Below are 19809 nucleotides of genomic sequence, written 5' to 3'. Positions count from 1 at the left end.
TGAGCTGCAGTGGATACATGAAAACCAAGAGGACAGTCTTGGCTTACATGCAATTTTTTTCATCTTAGGGAGTAAGCTTTCCACAGAGAGGAAGTGTTCTATGTTGTCTAGTTCTAGAACAAAACATCAGATGATTTGGTAAAGATGAATATCAACAACAAAATGAAAAGCACTCTTCACTTACTAGGTGTGCCAAAGCGGTTTAGCTGGGCTTTCAAATACAACAAACACTAAAGATTTTTTGAAACATTTTTAAAACGCAAAAACAAACAAAACCAAAACCGAGATGCAACTAAAGTGCCTTTTCTAATGTGCACTGTTCTAAAAATCAAAGAAAACAAGAGAAGAAAAAATAAAAGCACGAAAAAAGGGTAAGAGCACTGTTTCATGAACAAAGAGATCCAATTTCATGCTACACTGGGAACTGAGCCATGAGAAAAACACATCAAAGAACCTGATAGTCGATTTATTATTTCTCAGCAACTTCCTTTATCAACTAGAGTTTATAACAATCTACCACAACAATGATTCTGGCTACTTTTTGAAAAGAAAAAAAAAGAGAGAGAAAAATGGGGGCTCAACTTGATGTTATATAGCTTGCCATCCAGCATAGCTTTGCAAAGATTAAAGAACTGATCAGTTGTTTGCTAATATTTTAGAATTCAACACCATTAGAGATAGGAGGAAGACACTTCGGTTAATAAGATCAGAAACAAGATACATTCTCCTTCGAACTCAGGAAATTGCAGGTTGAATAGATGGAAGCTGCAGCAGCTCTAACAGCCAATTCCTTCTGCGAGCTATCTGCTTTCTCAGTTCTGCACATTGAAGAAAACTGCATAATTATGAAGTAACTTGCAGAATATTTGCCACATGGTGAGGCATGAATAAAAGAATGTTGACGAAACAAATTGTTTATAATGATGATAAATGATAATGTCTCTTCAGTCATCATAATTCATCATCCATAATATGAGCTCAATCATGCAATTTAAGATACTATACCAGATCCTGCCACAAGTTTGACAAAGGTATAACGGCGTAGTAATTTACCTGGGGTAACCTAAAATTGCATTATAGTGCAAATGTTGCAGCCCCTGATCACAGTGCACTTGCATTTCCTTTACTTGGCTCAACCAAGTTTCCTGAAATTCAAACCAGAAAGCACCTAAATAAGCTAATGAAAGAAATTGGATTAAAAAAATGAATTTTCTATACTATCATAAGCTCTGCAGAAGAAGATTTATTTTAAGAAAGGAAATCCTATTACAAGTAAGAAACAACTTTTGTATTCAGAAACTGTCTAGCGTATTCAGGCAAATGAATTAGTCTGGTCAGATATAAGTTGATACCAAACCATCGCAAATCACCATGGAATCACTGAGAGTCAAATTCACACACACACATCTCTATATTACTAGTAGAATTTTGTAGCATGAGAAAGAAAGAAAAGTCTTCTCCTATTGCACTTGTCTTTCCAATCACACTTACAAGTTGTTTCTCTTCTTCAGAAAGTGCACTGTCCAACTGATCAAACAATGCTCTCCATCTTGCTTGATGCATGGCAGCTGTTGCATTATTGGACACTACTTCTGAAGAACTTTTCATAGTATAAGCACCGTCCACTTCAATAGCTGAGAACTCTTTTGATATTAAAAATGGTAACTCAGTAGTTATCACTGCTCGGACTCTCTTCCTACTTCGGCGCAATGCTGAAAGTACAGGAGATGGTTTATTAACATATGGACATCATGTACCATACTAAATAATATTCAACAACCATTCACATTATAAAGCATTACCTGCTATCCGTCCTCTAATGTCTTGATGAAGAAGTTCCAACCATTGAGAAGAAACAGTAGCAGCTGAAAGTACAAAAACAAAGTACTTTCAGCTAAGATGTTCTTGGCTTTCAGTTTGTCGTGTAACTTCAATGTCGTGATAAATAGCAATACCCTAAATTCTATAAAGATACACAATTCATTTAGATTGTGTTTGTTTTTGTAGTTTAACCATGTTTTTGAAAAAAATTTAATTTAATTTGTTTTAAATTATTTTTTAGTGTTTTTTTATTGTTTTAATATGATAATGTCAAAAATAAATTTTAAAATATAAAAAGATATTATTTTAAAATATTTCCAAGCAAAAAATACTTCGAAAAATAAACTCTACAATCTCAAACACGCTTAGTGTCTTGCAATTCCTATCTACCGCAGTTTCACATATAAATATCCAATTATTAAATTGTCAATTCCTTCTAAAAAAAAGTTAAACACACCTTTCACAGAAAGACAAGAAACACTTGCGTTGTTTGCTGATTCCTCATTCAGAACAGTTCTAGATTCCTCCAAGGCGTTAGTTGATGAAGACAACTTCAATGTCAATCCATCATTCTCACTGGCAGCTGAGTGTGAAACAAAATTTCTGTCATGTACCATGTCTACCATGCTGGAGTCACCCTCCCCGTTGGATATAGGGTACCCTCTTGTTTGCTTGCTCCCAAATAAAGAAGTTGAACTCCCATTTCCATGAGAAAAACTGAGTCGATGTATTCCAGAATCACTCATACTATTGTTTTCTTTAGTTCCAGATTTTAGATATGCTTGTTTGCTTTCAAGACAGCCATTTTCGAGTTTTTCAGACCTTACCAAAGCCTCTATTATGGAATGGACCTGCTTTTTATTTCTCACATGGTTTATGATCCCAGGGTTCAAGCCATTTAGCAATCCACTTGGAGCAGCAATCTTGGTAAACCTATCCACCTGCTCTCTCTTTGCAAGTTCCATCTTTTCCTTGAGAACATCATCCTTGGGTTTCCTCCCACGTTGCTTTGCCATTGGTATCCCTCCATGAGAAGATGTCATAAAACCACTTTGAATTGAAATCCCTCCATATGAAGATGACAGAAAACCGTTTTGCTTCATTTCTTTCCACATTCTTAATGGATCCTTTTCCTGCACTGGACCAGTAGTACTCCCACACTCAGAAATATCTCTTGTCTTCTCATGATCTTTCTGAGTGTGGAATGGTTCCTGGTTCACAGAGCTATCATCCTGTGCATTCAGATCCAAGCCAAAGCCAACAGAGGTTGCGCATTTATTGTCATGTTTGCTCTCATGCTTCTTGAGCAATGGGACTTCATTACAATTCTCAGCATGTTCTGCCATATCCTTTCTCACCAAATGATTAGCAATGCAAGCTTCATTACTGAGATCCAGTGGCTTAGAGGCAGCAGTGACCTCAACTGATAATGCGGTCCTTCCACTTCTTTCTGCTCGATAAGCATTGAAGTCCAAGGTTACTGGAACATTGGTGACTTGGGACATCTTTTCAGTAAACTGAAAGCGGTCGTCGTCTTCTTTGTTTTTCAAGTGATTGCTGCTTACTTCTGTGCCATTATCAAGTAGAAAAAACAAAGCTTTAAAATGATGTTTATATTGGAAGTTCAACGGGCCACAACAAGTTAATCTACAGTGGAACTAAAGTACCATTCTACGTGTCCAGGCATTGCAATTTGTTTTCAATTAAATGTTTCTTGTTGGTCTTGTTCTGCTAACAAGTATTACTAGTGAACAGATTTGTCTATTGTACTTGTACATAGCTGCATTCTGACATCCCAGATACGCACAAATTTCAATATCAAAATACCTAACAGCAGCAAAAAAAGTTACATATTAATAAAATCTTACCTTCAAACCTCAGCACAGATTCAAGATTACGCATTTTAATCTTTTTTCGAGCAACTTCTGATTTCTCTCCCAATTCACCACTAGCCCGCTTCTCACCAGCCAACTAAAACAACCCAGAATCAGGAACATAAAACTTCTCAAAAGCACCAAAGAAAGAGAGAAACCAACCTTGGAATCAGATCTGGACCTCCCTGTATCCCCTCCTCGATCTTCCATTAGCTTAAACCTAATTCAAAATTCAAGACTTTTAGTACCAAAATCATGAACCAAAAGGAAAAAAGGTAAAAACTTGAAACCCAATTTAAGACTTTTAACAACAAAGACGTAAGCCGAAATCAAAAAGAAAAAAATTCTTGGAAACCCTATTCAATTAAGATCTCTAGCATCAAAACTTTTTTAAAAAATTAATCTTGAAACCCAATTAAAAATCAAGAAATTTACCGCTAAACCTTAAAACAAAAGGCAAAAATAAAGAAATGGTAATAAAAGATTCCCTACCCGCTAAGCCAAATCTTGATTTCTTTAAAAAGGGTATCTGTATCTACTTTTAGTAGGATTTGAGAGAGATTGGAAGCGAGTTAGGGTTTCAGAAAGAGGAGGAGGGGTGGCAAGATATGTTTTGAAAAGTGTTAGTGATTTGAATTTACAGAGAGGGAGAGAGAAAGAGAGCGCGCTTGCTTTTGCTTATTTCTTGTCTGATTTCAAGTGCTAGAAGACATGGAGGAGTCGAGCTTCCTTTTTATTTATTTTTTTAAGGAGTTTTTGACGCTAACAACGTGAGGGAGGGAGGTTTGGGGGCTTGGAGATTCGTTTTTCTCCTTTCAAATTCAAAAACAATGTTTGGAGGGATTTTTGTTTGGGCCCCACATTATTCCCCCATTGTTATCACCTCCTGCTTCTTTTTTTTTCTTTTTTTTTAATACGATTTTTAAAATTATGATAACAAATATTTTTTAAATTATTTTTTATTTAAAAAGATATTATAATAATAATTTTAAAAAATTATTTTTAATATCATCACATCAAAACAATCCATAAATAAAAAAATAATTTTTAAATAATTTTTTTTTAATTTTATCTCATTCTCATTTGAAACACAATACCAAACAGTTTGTTTAAAACCATGTGAATTTAATTTAATTTAGATGATTGAATAAGTGTTTTTGTTTGAATTCTTTTGAGGATATTAATTTGAATTTTAAATGGAATTGAATTTATAAAAAAGTATACAAAAATAAATCAATCAAATGGGAGACCCTTGAATTTATTACCGTAATTTATCTTGAAATTAATGTTAAAAATAATATTTTAAAAACACTTGCATGCTAATGAAAATCCTATTTTTGTTTTCTCTTGTTCATACACCTCTTTCTTTTATTTCAAAAACCTTTGGCAATACAATATTCTTTCTTTTTTTTACTCCGTTTGGGAACGCAGTGCAAATTGCGTTTCCCAAAACTTCAAAATTATTTTTGTTAAAAAATATTTTTTTTATATGTTTTAAATCGTTTTGATGCGCTGATCTCAAAAATAATTTTTTTTTAAAAAAAACATCATTTTAATGCATTTCGGCACGAAAAGCACTTTGAAAAGCAACCGCAATCACACTCTCAAACAGGCTCGATCAATCCTCTTGAAGTTATTCTTGTATCTCATAAATTATGCTATTAATATTTCATTTCCTTTTTCTTTATTTTTTTTTGGTTTTTTCCTTAATCTTTACTTGTCTTTTTTTTTTCCTTTATTTTTTGTTTTGCCTGCCAATTATGTGTGGATGATGGTTTTTTCTTCTCATTTTTTTTTTTTATAACATGTGTGGATGATGGTTGATTGATCCATGAATAGGTATAAATTAAATATAAATAAATAAGTAGTATTTAAAATTATAGCTAGTATATGGAACAAAATTGGTATAACTATAAACTCCTATTTATTAGTTTAAGTAACAATAGATAAAGTCTATCACCCAACTAAAATCATTTATTGGATTGCTATCATAGTCAATCCTAGCTCACTATACAATTTTACATATTGTTACTCCAACTCAGATAGGTCTATTCATAGATTCTTTAAAATACTTATATTTCATGTCATTTTAAAAAAAATATATAAGGGTCATTGTAACAAAAAGAAATGATTTCTCTAACAAAAATGATTTCTAAATTAAGAAAAAATTATTCAAGATTGCTAGTTAAATTTATTTTCACAAGTATTCTAAACAATATAATTGAATTAAATTATGTAGTATAATATTTTATTTCAAACATAAAAATTATAATAGGTTATCAATTAAATTCAAATTTACTTATGAATTCAATTTAGCATATGATTTTGTTTCAAACAAGATGTAAACAACTGACTAGTTAGTTATGTTAATGTTATATAAATTGATCTTGGTTATATGATAGGTGTTTGCTCGGCTTCTTATAATTGCATTTTCACTAACTACCCAACTAAAAGCCAATTCATGGATTACTTTTCATTTAATAATAGCAATCCTAAGTTAACAACCACACCATCATCCTTATTTAAATTTTCAACTCGTGTGGAATTCTCGTCAATATTTTGTATAATTTTTTGGATTTTTTAAAATTACAAGAGAACACACACACACACTCAAAACTAGTATCAAAGTCTATGATCATGGGACAAGGATGAATCATAAGTTCATTTTTATTTTTATTTTTTTATGTTTTAAATAGACAGGTCTAAACCTATAGGAGTGGTCTTAATAATAAATCTAAGAAGACAATAAGATTGTTGGTTCAATTATTATCTTATAGGATTAACTTGTTAATTAAACCAAACATATATTTTTTTATGTTCTCATACTTTATAACTTTTGCTAGACATTCAACCAACTTTAAAACTGATTCAAGTCATGATTGTGATGGAGATAATAAGTCTAGAGCCTTTAATTCCTTATCCATAAGCCAATCTTATAAGATAGAACCTAATTTCTTATCTAAAAGTTAGTCCTTATAAAGTTTAACCATTCATAAGGATGACCACAACCTAAAATATTAATCTCAAAGGAATAAATAATTCAAAACATATACCACAACCTTTTTTAAGTCTAAAATGTTGCTTCTACGGTTAGACAAAAATTAGCAAACATGTCTCCTACAACCTTTCAGGTTTCCTTCCTAGAAACAAAACCTACAAATAGGGAACTCGATATGCTTTAAAAGGATTTTTTCAATAAAGAATTTTTAAGAAATGATTTTTATTCTCAAAATAATTTTGAAAAAAAGGTGGTTTTTCCAATTTTTTTCTAAAACTAAAACTAAAATTCAAGAACAATATTATGATTTTATGAAAACCCATGCATTTCATATAATTGTTTTTGAATGGTTTTAAATTTATGTTTTAGAAAATTATATAGACTGTCATTTTTAAATGAAATTTGTATCTATATACAGACTAGAAATTGAAAAACTGGTATAGGTTATAAGATTAAAGTTATATATCTTCCATCTACATAAATTAAGATTCCTTTTAAAGAAACTTTTTTAATTAGAAATCCTTTCAAAATGAAAAGAGAACATGAAGATGTTAAGTCTAGTGATATTTGAAAGATCTTAAAACAAAATAATTATACTAATAAATTTGTTTAGTATTTGAAGGACCAATTGACGAATATAAAAATTTCTTTGAGTCATTCAGATACTGTTGTTTCTAAAACTCTAGTTGTTTTAAGACCTATTCTCAAACCTTATGAGATCTCATCAAAATTCTCCAAAGAAATTAAGAATCATCTTAATTTTACCTAGTTTAGTAAGAATAACAATATCCTAAATATTCCAAGTTTATCTTCCGATGAAAAGGAACTCAAAATAAACAAACTCAAATAAGAACCATCTTCTTCTGAAATGTATTACCCAAGACCCATTGCCTTAAATATATTTAGAAGAAAAACCCATAATTATCCAAAACAAATACAACTTTAACCCTATTTATGAATGGAACAAAGATGGATTAGTTGAGTATCAAATCATTAGTTTACTCTAACAAATGACCATGGTATCTAATACCTATAAAACCCAGACAAGTATTTGTGATAAAGATATAATTGAGTTACTTGTAGCTAGTTTTACATGTCATATAAAAGGATGGTGGGATAATCTACTTACTCAATTTAACCATGAGTTTATTTACAAATATGTAAAGATATAATCAAAAGGAAGCCAAATCTTAAACCATAAGGACGAATCCATTAAAGATGTTGTTGCATCTTTAATTTAAGCTATGTCCAAAACCTTTATAAGTGATCATTTACACCTTAAAGATAAAAATTCAGAACTCTTATCAAACCTCAAATGTAAAAAGATGCATGATTTTAGTTGGTATAAAGACATCTTACAATAAGGATCGGAATATAACTTCATGGCTACTAACAAATGGATCTTTGAATTTCAAACAAAAAAAAGACTCCAAAAGTTCTATTATGCATGATATTTAGAGACACTCACAATAGAACCACCAATTCAAAATGCCAGGTATAATTGACTCTTATAATAATAATTAATTAATTAATTAATTAAATGGTACACTAGTTTGGTAGAAAATAGATAAAAAGGCATACTGAAGTTTATATGATAAAAAAAATAAAAGGAATATTAGTTATCATGTCACCTAAATTAAGTCAACTAATATTTGACAAAATCGAACTCACATTAAAAGAAAACAAAAGGTAAGAGGGGAGGAAATTAATAAAAAAAATAAAGTTAAATGAGTAATGGATTGCTATATATTAATACCAATGCATTTTATTGATGAGGTAGCCTAAAATATAATATTATTATCCACAACATTATATGATTTGTAAGGTATAGATAAAATAGAATTTACAATCAATGTTTGAAAAATAAAATTTAATCTTAATAATATTCTACAATGCTTAATTTTATTCAAAAAGTTTTCAATTTTAATGTGTAGCTCTTTTAGGTTGATACTAGATAGGTGACCTGTGCTTTACCGCGTTTCGGGCTAATACTTTTTAACAATAAAAAAATAATATTTAGACACTGCTAACGTGTTTTTTTAAAACAATTGTGATTCGATTTATAGACCATATTGAAAAAAAAATTATAATGTTTAATTCTCAACTAACCCAATGTTGAAGGACAAAATAAAAAAAAGAATCAATTAAAAAAGGATAAAAAACCATCTTGAGTCAACCCGGTCCAGCCTACTAAATTCATCAACTGAATTTTGAGACTAGGATCACTCAATAGAAACCAAACTGGAAAAAGATTATGAAGTCAATTCACAAACAACTAAATATAGAATGATGAAATTAAGAAAAAATAATATCAATCAACAAAAATGACGAAAACAAAATGACCAAAGTAAACCTGGGTGAACATGCTAAATCCATGTCCGAGTCATAAGACTGAGATAGATCCATGAAAAGCAAACTGAAAGAAATTAAAAGCTCAATTCCTAACCAACTCAAAATTAAAAGATTAAATTGAAAATTAATGTTAAACCTTGGTTAAAATTTTGAATATTAAAATATTAACCCAAAGATGAAATGGATTAAATTAAATCAAAGATATATAGTTAAATGACAAGAGATGAAATTAAAGGAAACAAAAGAGTATATAGCACAAGTGTTAGAAAAAAAAAAGATTGGGACAAAAAAATAACTAATATAAAAGATCAATGTGTAATTACCTAGAAATATGACTATAAGACCCCAACTGTTTCTCTCCATTAATTGGCATCAAAGAGAAGAAAAGAGGTGGAGGGTTTTCATATCTTTTTTCCCCAAAAATTGAGAGAAAATGCAACAAAATTAAAAGGATTTGAGTAAGAGTTAGGTTAGATAGTGAGGGAACAATTCTTAGACAAGGATTAAAGGAGAAAAAGTGAAATAAATTGGGAAATTTTGGGTGGTGAAGGGTTGGCCAAGGGGAGTAAAGAGGGAGTGTCGGAAAATTTTTGACTAGTTGAGGATCGAAACTCATTTTATGACCACTTACGGGGTTTTAAACTTGACTACAACACTTAAATTGATTACAATTAGAAATTGAAGTGTAAATTGCAAATTTCAAGTTAGGGTTCATGAATAAAATTAAGGGAATGAGAATTTGGCTTTGTTTAATGTAATTGGGATGAAAATGGATGAAAACAACTCAAAATAATAAACAAATGAAAAAACAAATCTTAGGGTTTCAAAGGGTATTAATGTCGGGCCTGTCAAGCATAAAGGGACCAAATTGAAGAAAATTCAAATCAATGTATGAATATTGTTTGATTATGTCTACTTTAGCATGTGTTAGATGCATAGTTTTAAAACCCGGCCCGGCCCGGCGGGTCGACCCGGGACCCGGCTGACCCGGGGCTGGAACCGGGCCGGGTTTAAGGAAAAATCAGCTAGGGATTTGGCCTAGAAAAACCCGGTCGACCCGGAGGGTTGACCCGGGACCCGTAAGACCCGGGTAAACCCAGATGAGACCCGACTTTTATATATATAATTAAAACGTCACCGTTCAGATAGAAAGCCCAAACTCTTCAATCTGCAAAGCCATCAATTGCAAAAAAAAGAGAAGATAGTTGCAATGGGGAGAGAGATGCATGTCGGGTGGTGGTGGCAGACGCCATGGGATGGTTGGATGGATGTGTTTGTGTTGCAGGGAGAGTTTGTTGAGCGGTTGTTTAGAGGGGGGTCAGATCTTGTGGTGATGGCGACGATCCGGTTTTGATTGGTGCAGACATGGGTGTGGGTGTGGGTGTGGGTTAAGGGTTTTTGTGGTGAAAATCAGCGCACGTTTGCAAAGAAAGGGTTTTGAGGGTGAAGAGTGGGGAAGATTAGAGAGAAAAACACAACAAAACCACTGGTGTTTTTGTGGTCTGGAACAAAAACAAAAAACTGTAAAAGAAAGTACAATATTGTCAATACACACACAAAAGGCTGAAATAAGTGGGGGGGAGAATCTCGCTTTTTCTTTGTGGCTTGGTTCATCGATGCTTTCATCCCCAGCAGTATAACTGCCGTGTGCGATCTGGAGTCCTGTTGGCATGGTAGTTGAAGAAGAAGAAGACGTAGAGAGCTGGGGAAGCAAAAAAGTGAAGTTGTACTCTACAAAAGCGAATCCATCATTGAAAATTCAAAATAGAGAAGGGAATGTTGGATTTTTCTTCCTTTATCTCTCTAGCTTTTTGTAGTTAAGCTTAGAATTTATTTCTCTATTTGCGTGTTGTGTAAATCATAAATAAAACAAGGATCTTAAATTCCAATATCTTTTCTTATTTTTTTTTTATTATTTTGGGTTGACCCGGGTCAACCCATCTGACCCGTGACCCGATCATTATACCGGGTCGACCACCGGGTCGGGTTTAAAAACTATGGTTAGATGTAAAGAATGGATGGAAAAGAAATATATTTTTTTGTGCTTTAAATTGTAATTGAAAGTTAGTTGAACTTTGTGTTAAGAACATTTCAAAAAATTAGGAATTATGGAGATTTTTGTGTTATGTTTAAATATTATAAATGAAGGAATATAGAGAAAGTGGATGTGTTTTTAATAAGAGTTTTGGTTATTTTTAGAAGTGAGAAAAAGTTTTGTTGATTATTAGGATGATAGGGTAAATGACGTTATAAATAACGTATAGGAGAAACAATTGCATTGAATGGTGAGAAAAATAAATGAAATAGTTCGTTCTATCTCAAAAGGAAGAAACTTGAAAACTGGACAACTTCGTTGTCCAACTCCTAGTCAGATTTAGGACTTGAAAATGAAAACAAAATAGAATAAGTAGAAGTGAGGGATGATATCTTTCCTATGAAACTGGTCCTATTTAAGACAGAGTTATAAAACTGCAAATACAAATTAAAAATCGAGGGAAGGTGGAACTAAACTTGGCTAAACAATTTTTTATGTTGCGATAAGAATAGTACATGATATTGTTCCTCTTGGTACAAAAAAGACCGCAGGACCCATTAGGGGTGAGAAAAAAAACCAGAAAAACCGATTAAACCGAGAAAACTGAAAAAATAACCGAAAAAACCGAACCGTGAAAAAAACATATTAGAATATTTAAAAAAACCGACCGGTTCAGTTTTGGTTTCATAAGCCTGAAACCAAAAAACCGAACCGAACTGAAATTAAAAACCAAGCTGAACTAAAATTAATAATTGAACCAAACCGAAAAAAACCGAGCCAATTGATTGGGTTTTGGTTTTTTCTCTAAAATAATTGAACCGGAACCGGTTAGAGTTCAGTTTTGGTTTTTTTTTTTAAATTCGGTTTTGTTATTTTTTAGGTAAAAACCGAACGGAACCGAAAATGATCACCTCTAAGACCTACCCAGCTGCAGGGGATCAATTTATGCACCCAGAATTCAGGAAGGTGGTGGTCACTTTAAAACTTCAGCATTATTTAATTATGTTTGTAATTCTTCCTTGAATATATAGTAATCCTATTTGATAAACGATAAATTGTTGAAGAAACTAGTTACCTTAGTAAATGGAACTAATGCCTTGATTAATTGACAATTGAGGAACTAGTTACTCTAGTTAATAGAATTAGTGTCCTAGTTAATGGATAGACGAAGATGTTAGGTCCATGGTTAATGAGATCAGTGTCATAGTTAATGGGCAAATAGAGATTTTGGTTCCCTAGTTAATTGGATAATTCTTTAATTAATAGGTAAATAGAGAAACTAGTTTATGAAAATAGTGCTCTGGTTAATGGGTAATTGGAGAAATCTATTCATATAGAAACAAAACAAATGTCAGTTTGGTGAGAGATGATATTGTGCTCTTAAACTATGTAATTTGCTTGAGTTAAGAATAATTACATAAATATAAGTAATAGTAATAATATTAGTAAATATTCTTTGTGTATAAACTAATTATGCTGAGTATTATATAAATTTCAGGTGCTTCACAAGGACATGACAAGTAGTGGATATTGCTTTTGTAGTTTGTGTATCTAATGCATATTTTGCTATGTAATATAATTTTGTAACTAAGAAATATATGAATCTAAATTAAATATGGATGGCCTATCTTAATTAGTTTCTTTTGAAAACATATGATTGTAATTATGCAGATTAAGCTTCAGGTTCGATTTTTATTAAAATGAATATGTGTTTGGATTTATGTCATAATTAAGTTAATCGTTCCATTACTTGAGATATTTTTTAAAATAATATAATAACTGATATCTTTGAGGAAATATGGAGGGAAGAGAAGAAGTTGTTCTTATATTGATGATAATATATAAATATGGAAGTCTTGTATGATGAGAGAAATTTTATTTGCAAGTTGTGAAAATTAATTGAGTTGATAACTTGGTATTGAAAAATATAAAGAAAACTTTGCTGAAATTTCAGTAAAAATGTGTGTGTGTGTAAAATTCCCTGTATTTTCAATGATAATTTAGAAATGAAATATCCTGTAAGTAAAATTGGGGTTATTACAAATAAATTGTTGCTAAAAATAACAATCAAAATAATAAGGATCAAATTTGACGTCATAACAAATTAATAACCCTCTATTCTAATTTTGAGAGAGTAAGTCACGAAAGCTAATGTAAGGAGAGAGAAAAGAGAAAGGAAAAGAAAAAAAAAAGATCAGTGATGCTACACCAGACCTCTCCTCAATACATGCGTCGCCCTAACAAGAATTCAACACTAAGATAATTCTAATGGCATCGGTTAAGACTACCTTCATAGTCCAATGAAAGGCCCATGTGTTACCTAGACACGATGGGCTTCCACCATATGCTGGTGCGTGTATCACACGCACCATCAATTCTTTCCTTTTGGTCCATGACTTTTCTTGGAAATGGGTTGAAAATTGTGTTTAAGTTTCAATTTGACCTCTAAGTTTTATATTGTTTTGAATAAACTATATTGAAATCAGTTTTGTCAAATTGAGCATCAACTGAGTGTTAAGTTTGTTTGCCGACATCGTGACAACCTCATACAAGCCAACAAAAACTAATCACAAAGTCTAAGCCTAAATTAATCTAGTGTAAAAGGATCAAATTAAAAATTAAAAAACTCAAGTGATTAATTAAAAAAAAAACAGAGTACATTGTTGTAATCAATATGAAGAAGATCACACTAAATGACCGAGCCTTTTTAGTTGTTTGTATAATTTATTTTTATTTTTATTTTTTGCTTCTTGTATGTTATGTTTAGGAAAAAATTTATTTGCTAATATAAAGCTTAAATGTTGTAAATTGAGATTAATTGATTTTTTTGAAGATAAGATTTCACAGAGTGAAATTATAATTTCTTATAAGTATAATGTAAATTGGTTAATTGTCTCATCTAAATGTAAAGAAGAAAAAAAGTATAGTAATCTAAAAGTATAATAAACATGCACTCTATCTATTTAATTAGAGTCACACGTAATAATTTATGATCATATTAAATTTAATATGATTTAAATAATTTAAAAAAATAAAAAATATTTATAAAAATATATATCAACTTTTATACGTGATTATCAAATATCACATATTATTTTGATTGAAATAAATGGAATATGAAGTGCTAGTTACTACTAGAATACTAAAGTTTCTTTTTAGTAGGGAAAAATTACCTTAAATCTCTTAAAGTTTGAGCACGGTAAATATGCTACAATTAAAATTAGATACTGTGATTTTATATGTGAGTGTTTGGTCGGCGGTGAGGAGTTGGATTGGTTTGGGTTGGATAGAGGTTTGGATGGTGGCTATTGGTGGTCGGAGAGTGATGGTTGTTGTGTTGTGAAGCGTTCCTATTGGTTTTCATGCTAGTTTTGTTGTTACGGTGGTAGAGAAAAAGACAAAACTAGGAGGCATTTGGTGGTTGGGTTGTGTTGGTCTGGGTGTTGTTGCAATTCAAATGGTTGGTTTTAGACGGTAAAAAAGAAGGCATAACTAGGTGTTGTCGTGGCTTAAATGTACGGAGTGTGATTTTAGAAATGTGGTTTAAATTGTATTTTTTAAATTTTAATTTTTTTTATTAATTTTTTTATATTTTTAAATCGTTTTAATGTGATAATACTAAAATTAATTTTTTAAAAATAAAAAAATATTTTAAATTATAATAGTTATTATAATCACTCCATGTACTAAATAAATTTAATAGGGCGGAGAAGAAGGCGCGGCTAAATGGTGACGTGGATGGGTTAGGCGGTGGTGAAGAATGTGTGGATGAGTTGGTACCGTTGCAATACATCTTCTGCTTCTCTTTATATTTTTTGTTTACTTTTACTATTTCAATGATAGATTAGTGATGTTTGTATCATAAAAATATAAGATTAAGACTGATTTTTTTATTTGTGTTTTTAAGTTACAATTTAATTAGGAGTTGTTATTGATTTTGTTTTTTTTCTAATATATAAGAATACTTTGGATAAATATTCTTGTAAATAAAATTAATTTTCTTTTATCAAATTATACCTGGAAGAGGATTTGGAAATTACAAGTTCCAGATAAAAATTGGGTTTTGATTTGAAAAAAACTATGGTAAAAGTAGGGGTGATCATTTTTTGCTCGGTTTGGTTTGGTTTTTATAAAAAAAATAACCGAACCGAACCGAAACCGGTTCAAACCGACCGGTTCGGTTTTTTAGGAAAAAACCGGTTCAAAACGGTTTTGGCTTGGTTTTTTCCGGTTTGGCTCGGTTTTTTCAAAATTTTAATAGGTTTTTTTTCATGATTCGGTTTTTTCGGTTATTGTTTTCTAGTTTTCTCGGTTTAATCGGTTTTTCAGTTTTTTTGCCTCACCCCTGAGAAAGAAAAAAGATATAAAAGTTATAAGGGCATTTTAGATATTATTTCAATTATAATGAAAAACTTATATTATTTCAAAACTTTTCATTGAATAAGTTTTCATGTTTTTAATTTAGTTTATAAAGTATTATAAACTATATATATGAGAGAGAGCGTTACCCCAGGATTTCTCATTTAAAAAAATAGTTATTGAGAAAAGAAAAGAAAGGAAAAAAAAAAAAAAAAGTGCTCGTCATGTTTAAGTTGCCAAATAAGCGTTAATGACTTGGCATTCCTAGTGTCAAGAATTGATTGATGTGGTTGGTGAGGGAGCCAATGGGCGTGTGTTAGCATTAATGCTGCATGCAATTGCAGCAAGACTACCACGTGCCAGCGTGCCTCCCATCCCATACTGCCACATTCTCCACGTTGCATTCCTATCTTTTTTGAAATCGAACGGTCCTGATTAAAATCACTGCCTATAATTGCCTGTTAGATTTTGTGTGCACCACGTGATTATTAAACATCTCCCAAACACGCAATTGTTGGTTTTTAGCCTTTGTTTATTTCCTACAGCCGTTAGCAGAATCAGCAACTACACTCATCCTATCATGACCCTTCACTTCTCGTCTTGAGAAAGATAACACATAATAAAAGCATTTATTTATCCTTTTTTTAGCCAATTTTTATGACGAAATACTTTTATGTTCTTGTTTTATACATAATAAAAACCATTTACTCCCAAAAAAAATTTATCTTTTTTATCATCTTTACAAATAAAACAATTTCTTTATCAATTATACTACTAAGAAAAACTGGATTAAATAAAAAAAATCTATAATTATTATTATGAGAGAGATAACAAAAAAAAAATGTAGTGTTATTCGCTATTTAGTAACAGTTGATTTACAAAGTTTTTTTCGCTCGGAAATATATTAAAATAATATTATTTTTATTTTTAAAAATTATTTTTGATATCAATATATCAAAACGGTCTTGAAAAATCAAAAAAATTAATTTAAAAAGAATAAAAAAATTATTTTTTTTTCAAAAATATTTTTAAAATACAAAAAACAAAGGAGATTTTAGTTTCCAATTTAACTGCGACAGCCAAGAGGGTTGCAATTAGATCTCAGTGGTTTGTAGGCAGAGGATTAGATTCTGAGGTGGAAACGAGTGGACATGACAGGAGCCTTCGTGGACATGGTCTTTATAAGAGAAGGCAACAACCAATGACATTAGCAATAGAATACGGAAGTTTTACGTGAGCAGGTTCTTGAACCCTTCTTGCTTGCACTTCTCACACCAATCTTGACCGTCCACAGATCTTTTCTTGCCTGACCTTTTCCTTCTCGTGGACTTCAACTCTGATACGGAGAGTAAATGCCTATAATTGTCCCAGTTGCCATACAACACTGCTAACGCCCCTCTTACCAACAAATTACAATTCAAGCTCCTCACAAATCCCATCATCATCATCATCATCATCATCAACCGTTGTTGGGCTTGAGGTATTGTGCGATTGTTTTATCCTCTCTTCTCTATTCTTTGCCGTCTCCATACATAGATGGCATCAGCGGGCATTCGGCTTGAAGGGAATGGTCTTTGCCGGTTTTCTGGAAATAATCCCGTCAAGAATGCCCATCTGTGGCCATGTAATGTCAAGATATCCAGCAACTTGTGTGATGGTGCAAGATTTAGAAGAGGGAGGGTCTCGATGTCAATGAAGAGTATTACAACGCCGGGAATTGTAAAGACAGCCGATTCTTCTGATGGAAACAAGAAATCTGCAGTTTTATATGAGAAGGTTGAACAATGGATGAGGGATTCTGTGGTGGAGATTGTCAACAACTTAAGGGAAGCGCCTCTTTTGGTCCATGTATACGCGGAGGAAAGCGGTGGAATGACGGTGCTGAAGACGGAGAAGGAGGTGGCGGAGGAGAAATGGCCAGGTTTGATGGAGAGATGGGAAAAGAGAGAGACCCAGTTGCCTGATGGGGTGATTTTTGTGGAGAAACTGGAGGACGGTGAAGAGGAGGAGGAAGATGCGATTACCAGGGCATGGGGGATCGTGGTGCAAGGGAGAGGAGTGGATTGTGGGCCTGTCTGCTACTTGCTGAAGACAAGCAGGGTTGGGGCTGGGCCTGGTTTGGGCCTGTGCTGCACTCATTTTTGTTTGATGAAGGTACAGAGTTTCAGGGAGACAGCCAGGTCTCAGTTCAAGAATTGCTGGTTGTCGCAAGGGCTATGAGACTGGAAACGGTGGCGTTTCGATTATCTGACACATAAACCATTGGTAATTAAGAGTGATGGTTTATGATGTAAATGATTTATACATTTAAAATCAATTATGATTAGTCAATTGTAACAAGAGATTGTTTGTTCAATTTTTTTTTTTTGACTTAACATTAGTCTTGTTTTTTTATGATTCCCTTAGTGAAAACTGGCTTGGAGGTTGGATCCATTAGACTACTTGCAGTCATGGGACATGATCCATGAAAGAATTTCTTCTGTTTTTCTTTCATTTTTTTGTTCCATAGATGTTCTAGGAATTGAAATCAATTGTTTGTATTTTAATTAAATGGCTTGAAATCAAAAGAATGATCTTTACAAAAATAAAAATAATATTATTTTAATAAATTAAATAATAAATATTTTAAAAAACAATCATTTTGCGAAATATTTATAGTAAAAAATCAAAATCTTGTATAATTTTAGTATGGTGAAAGAAAAATCATGAATGAAAATGTGATAACGGTTGTTTTTATTTAGAAATATATTAAAATAATATTTTTTTAAAAAAAATTGACAATGGTTTACACCGTGTTTTTTTATTTTTATGTTTCAAAAGTATTTTTGGAAAAAAATGATTTTTTTTTAAATTAATATTTTTTGGTATTTTTAGATTATTTTGATGCGCTGATATCAAAAATAATTTTTTAAAATAAAAAATATTATTTTAATATATTTTCAAATAAAAATTACTTTAAAAAATAACCACACACGTCATTGTGTGTGGTTTGGTAACGAAAAAAGTGGCAGGTGCTTTATCTAACGAAGATAAGGATTATCTTCCTTCAATGAATTGAAAATTTTACTGTCTTTTACGTTATGTTTGTGAAATAAAAATAAAAATTAAGGGTGTCACAAAATCACTGTAACACTAACACTAGAGGGGATATCGCTATAAATTGTAATGGTATTATGCAATGATTTATCTAGTTTATTTATTTTTATTTTTATTTTAATTACTTGATTTTTTTTCAATTTAATTCTTTTCATGTCGTGTTGATTTGAAATCGGACTTGATAGTGTATTCCGGTTGCCTAAGTAAGGGAACGTGCGATGTCCAGAAAATATTTTGGTGCAGGTTGATGCTAGTGTTTTGGGGATTGAATTTGAATTCGAAACATGTTTAACCCCTTTTTTTTTTCTAGATCACGGACTAAATTAGATGGGTAGGGAAAAATTCTAGCCCCTTGTTTTTTTTTTGTTTTTTAATGTTTTTTTTTGCTTTTTGTTTTTTCAGTTGAATCTTCAACGTTGAGTTTCTGTTTAGATTAGATTTGAAGGTTTGTTGTGGTTAGCTAGCTATGAGGATATTTTGATGTTGAAAATGAAATTTAGTGTTAGTTGATAGTTGATTTGAAAAAATAAAATTTATTTTTATTAATTTAAAAAATTAAGACTTTGATGATCAAAATTAAAATTTTGGCAAATATTGAACTTATGTTTTTGCAAGGTAAAAGATTAAGAAAGTGTTTGAGAATATAGTGCAAATCACGTTCCTAAAAAATTTAAAATATTTTATTTTTGTTTAAAATAAATTTTTTCAGTTTTTATATTGTTTTAATGTGTTGATGTTAAAAATATTTTAAAAAAAATAAATATTTTTTTATTTTAATATATTTAAAAATAATAGGATGTGTTTGGTGTGTATAAGAACCAGCGTGAAGTGAAGCTCTGACAACACCATTGATTTTAGCATGGTGAAAGATAAAAAGGAAAAAATCATGGATGGAACAATTAGTGCTTAACACATGCGGTGGCTTGGGGCCCAGTTTGGGCGGTGGAAAATGTCAGCATGAGGAGGTCCGCGTTAGCAAGCAAAAGTTAAAAAGCTTGGAAACCATTTTAGAGCTTTTTTTGTTTTTTATTCTGTCTTTTACATTATAATATACTCTTGATAATGAGTAAAAATCACTGTAGCACAATTAGGTTCTACAATAATGCACAAATCTCATGATTTTAGATTACAAACTGTGTATGATTTATAATATAGCCTGTGACTTTCTTAATATATATATATATATATATATATATATATATATATAAAGCGTTCTTCTTTTGAAGACTAAAACATGATATATTGGAAAAAAAAAACAAAGGGTGTGACAAAAT

The 19809-nt window shown here is 31.3% G+C and overlaps 2 protein-coding genes across 2 annotated transcripts; one reads left to right on the top strand and one right to left on the bottom strand.

Moving 5' to 3' along the window:
* Nucleotides 1-445: 445 nt before the first annotated feature.
* LOC7455236 (uncharacterized) lies at nt 446-4480 on the bottom strand. The gene is made up of 8 exons (XM_002325450.4): nt 4188-4480; nt 3858-3915; nt 3690-3792; nt 2279-3388; nt 1803-1865; nt 1492-1712; nt 1054-1145; nt 446-818 (listed from the first exon to the last, which is right to left on the bottom strand). Exons 2-8 carry the CDS (start codon nt 3903-3905, stop codon nt 707-709), a joined length of 1749 nt encoding a protein of 582 aa, XP_002325486.1. The 5' UTR covers nt 3906-3915; nt 4188-4480; the 3' UTR covers nt 446-706.
* A 12156-nt stretch (nt 4481-16636) lies between these two features.
* LOC7459239 (uncharacterized) lies at nt 16637-17875 on the top strand. Its single transcript, XM_002325891.4, has one exon. The coding sequence runs from the start codon at nt 16976-16978 to the stop codon at nt 17657-17659; it is 684 nt and encodes a 227-aa protein (XP_002325927.1). The 5' UTR covers nt 16637-16975; the 3' UTR covers nt 17660-17875.
* Nucleotides 17876-19809: the final 1934 nt, after the last annotated feature.

This window comes from Populus trichocarpa, chromosome 19 (genome assembly GCF_000002775.5).
Source record: "Populus trichocarpa isolate Nisqually-1 chromosome 19, P.trichocarpa_v4.1, whole genome shotgun sequence".
NCBI classification, from domain to species: domain Eukaryota; kingdom Viridiplantae; phylum Streptophyta; class Magnoliopsida; order Malpighiales; family Salicaceae; genus Populus; species Populus trichocarpa.
Note: the sequence above shows the minus strand (reverse complement) of the source record. Positions and strands in the feature narration are given on the sequence as shown.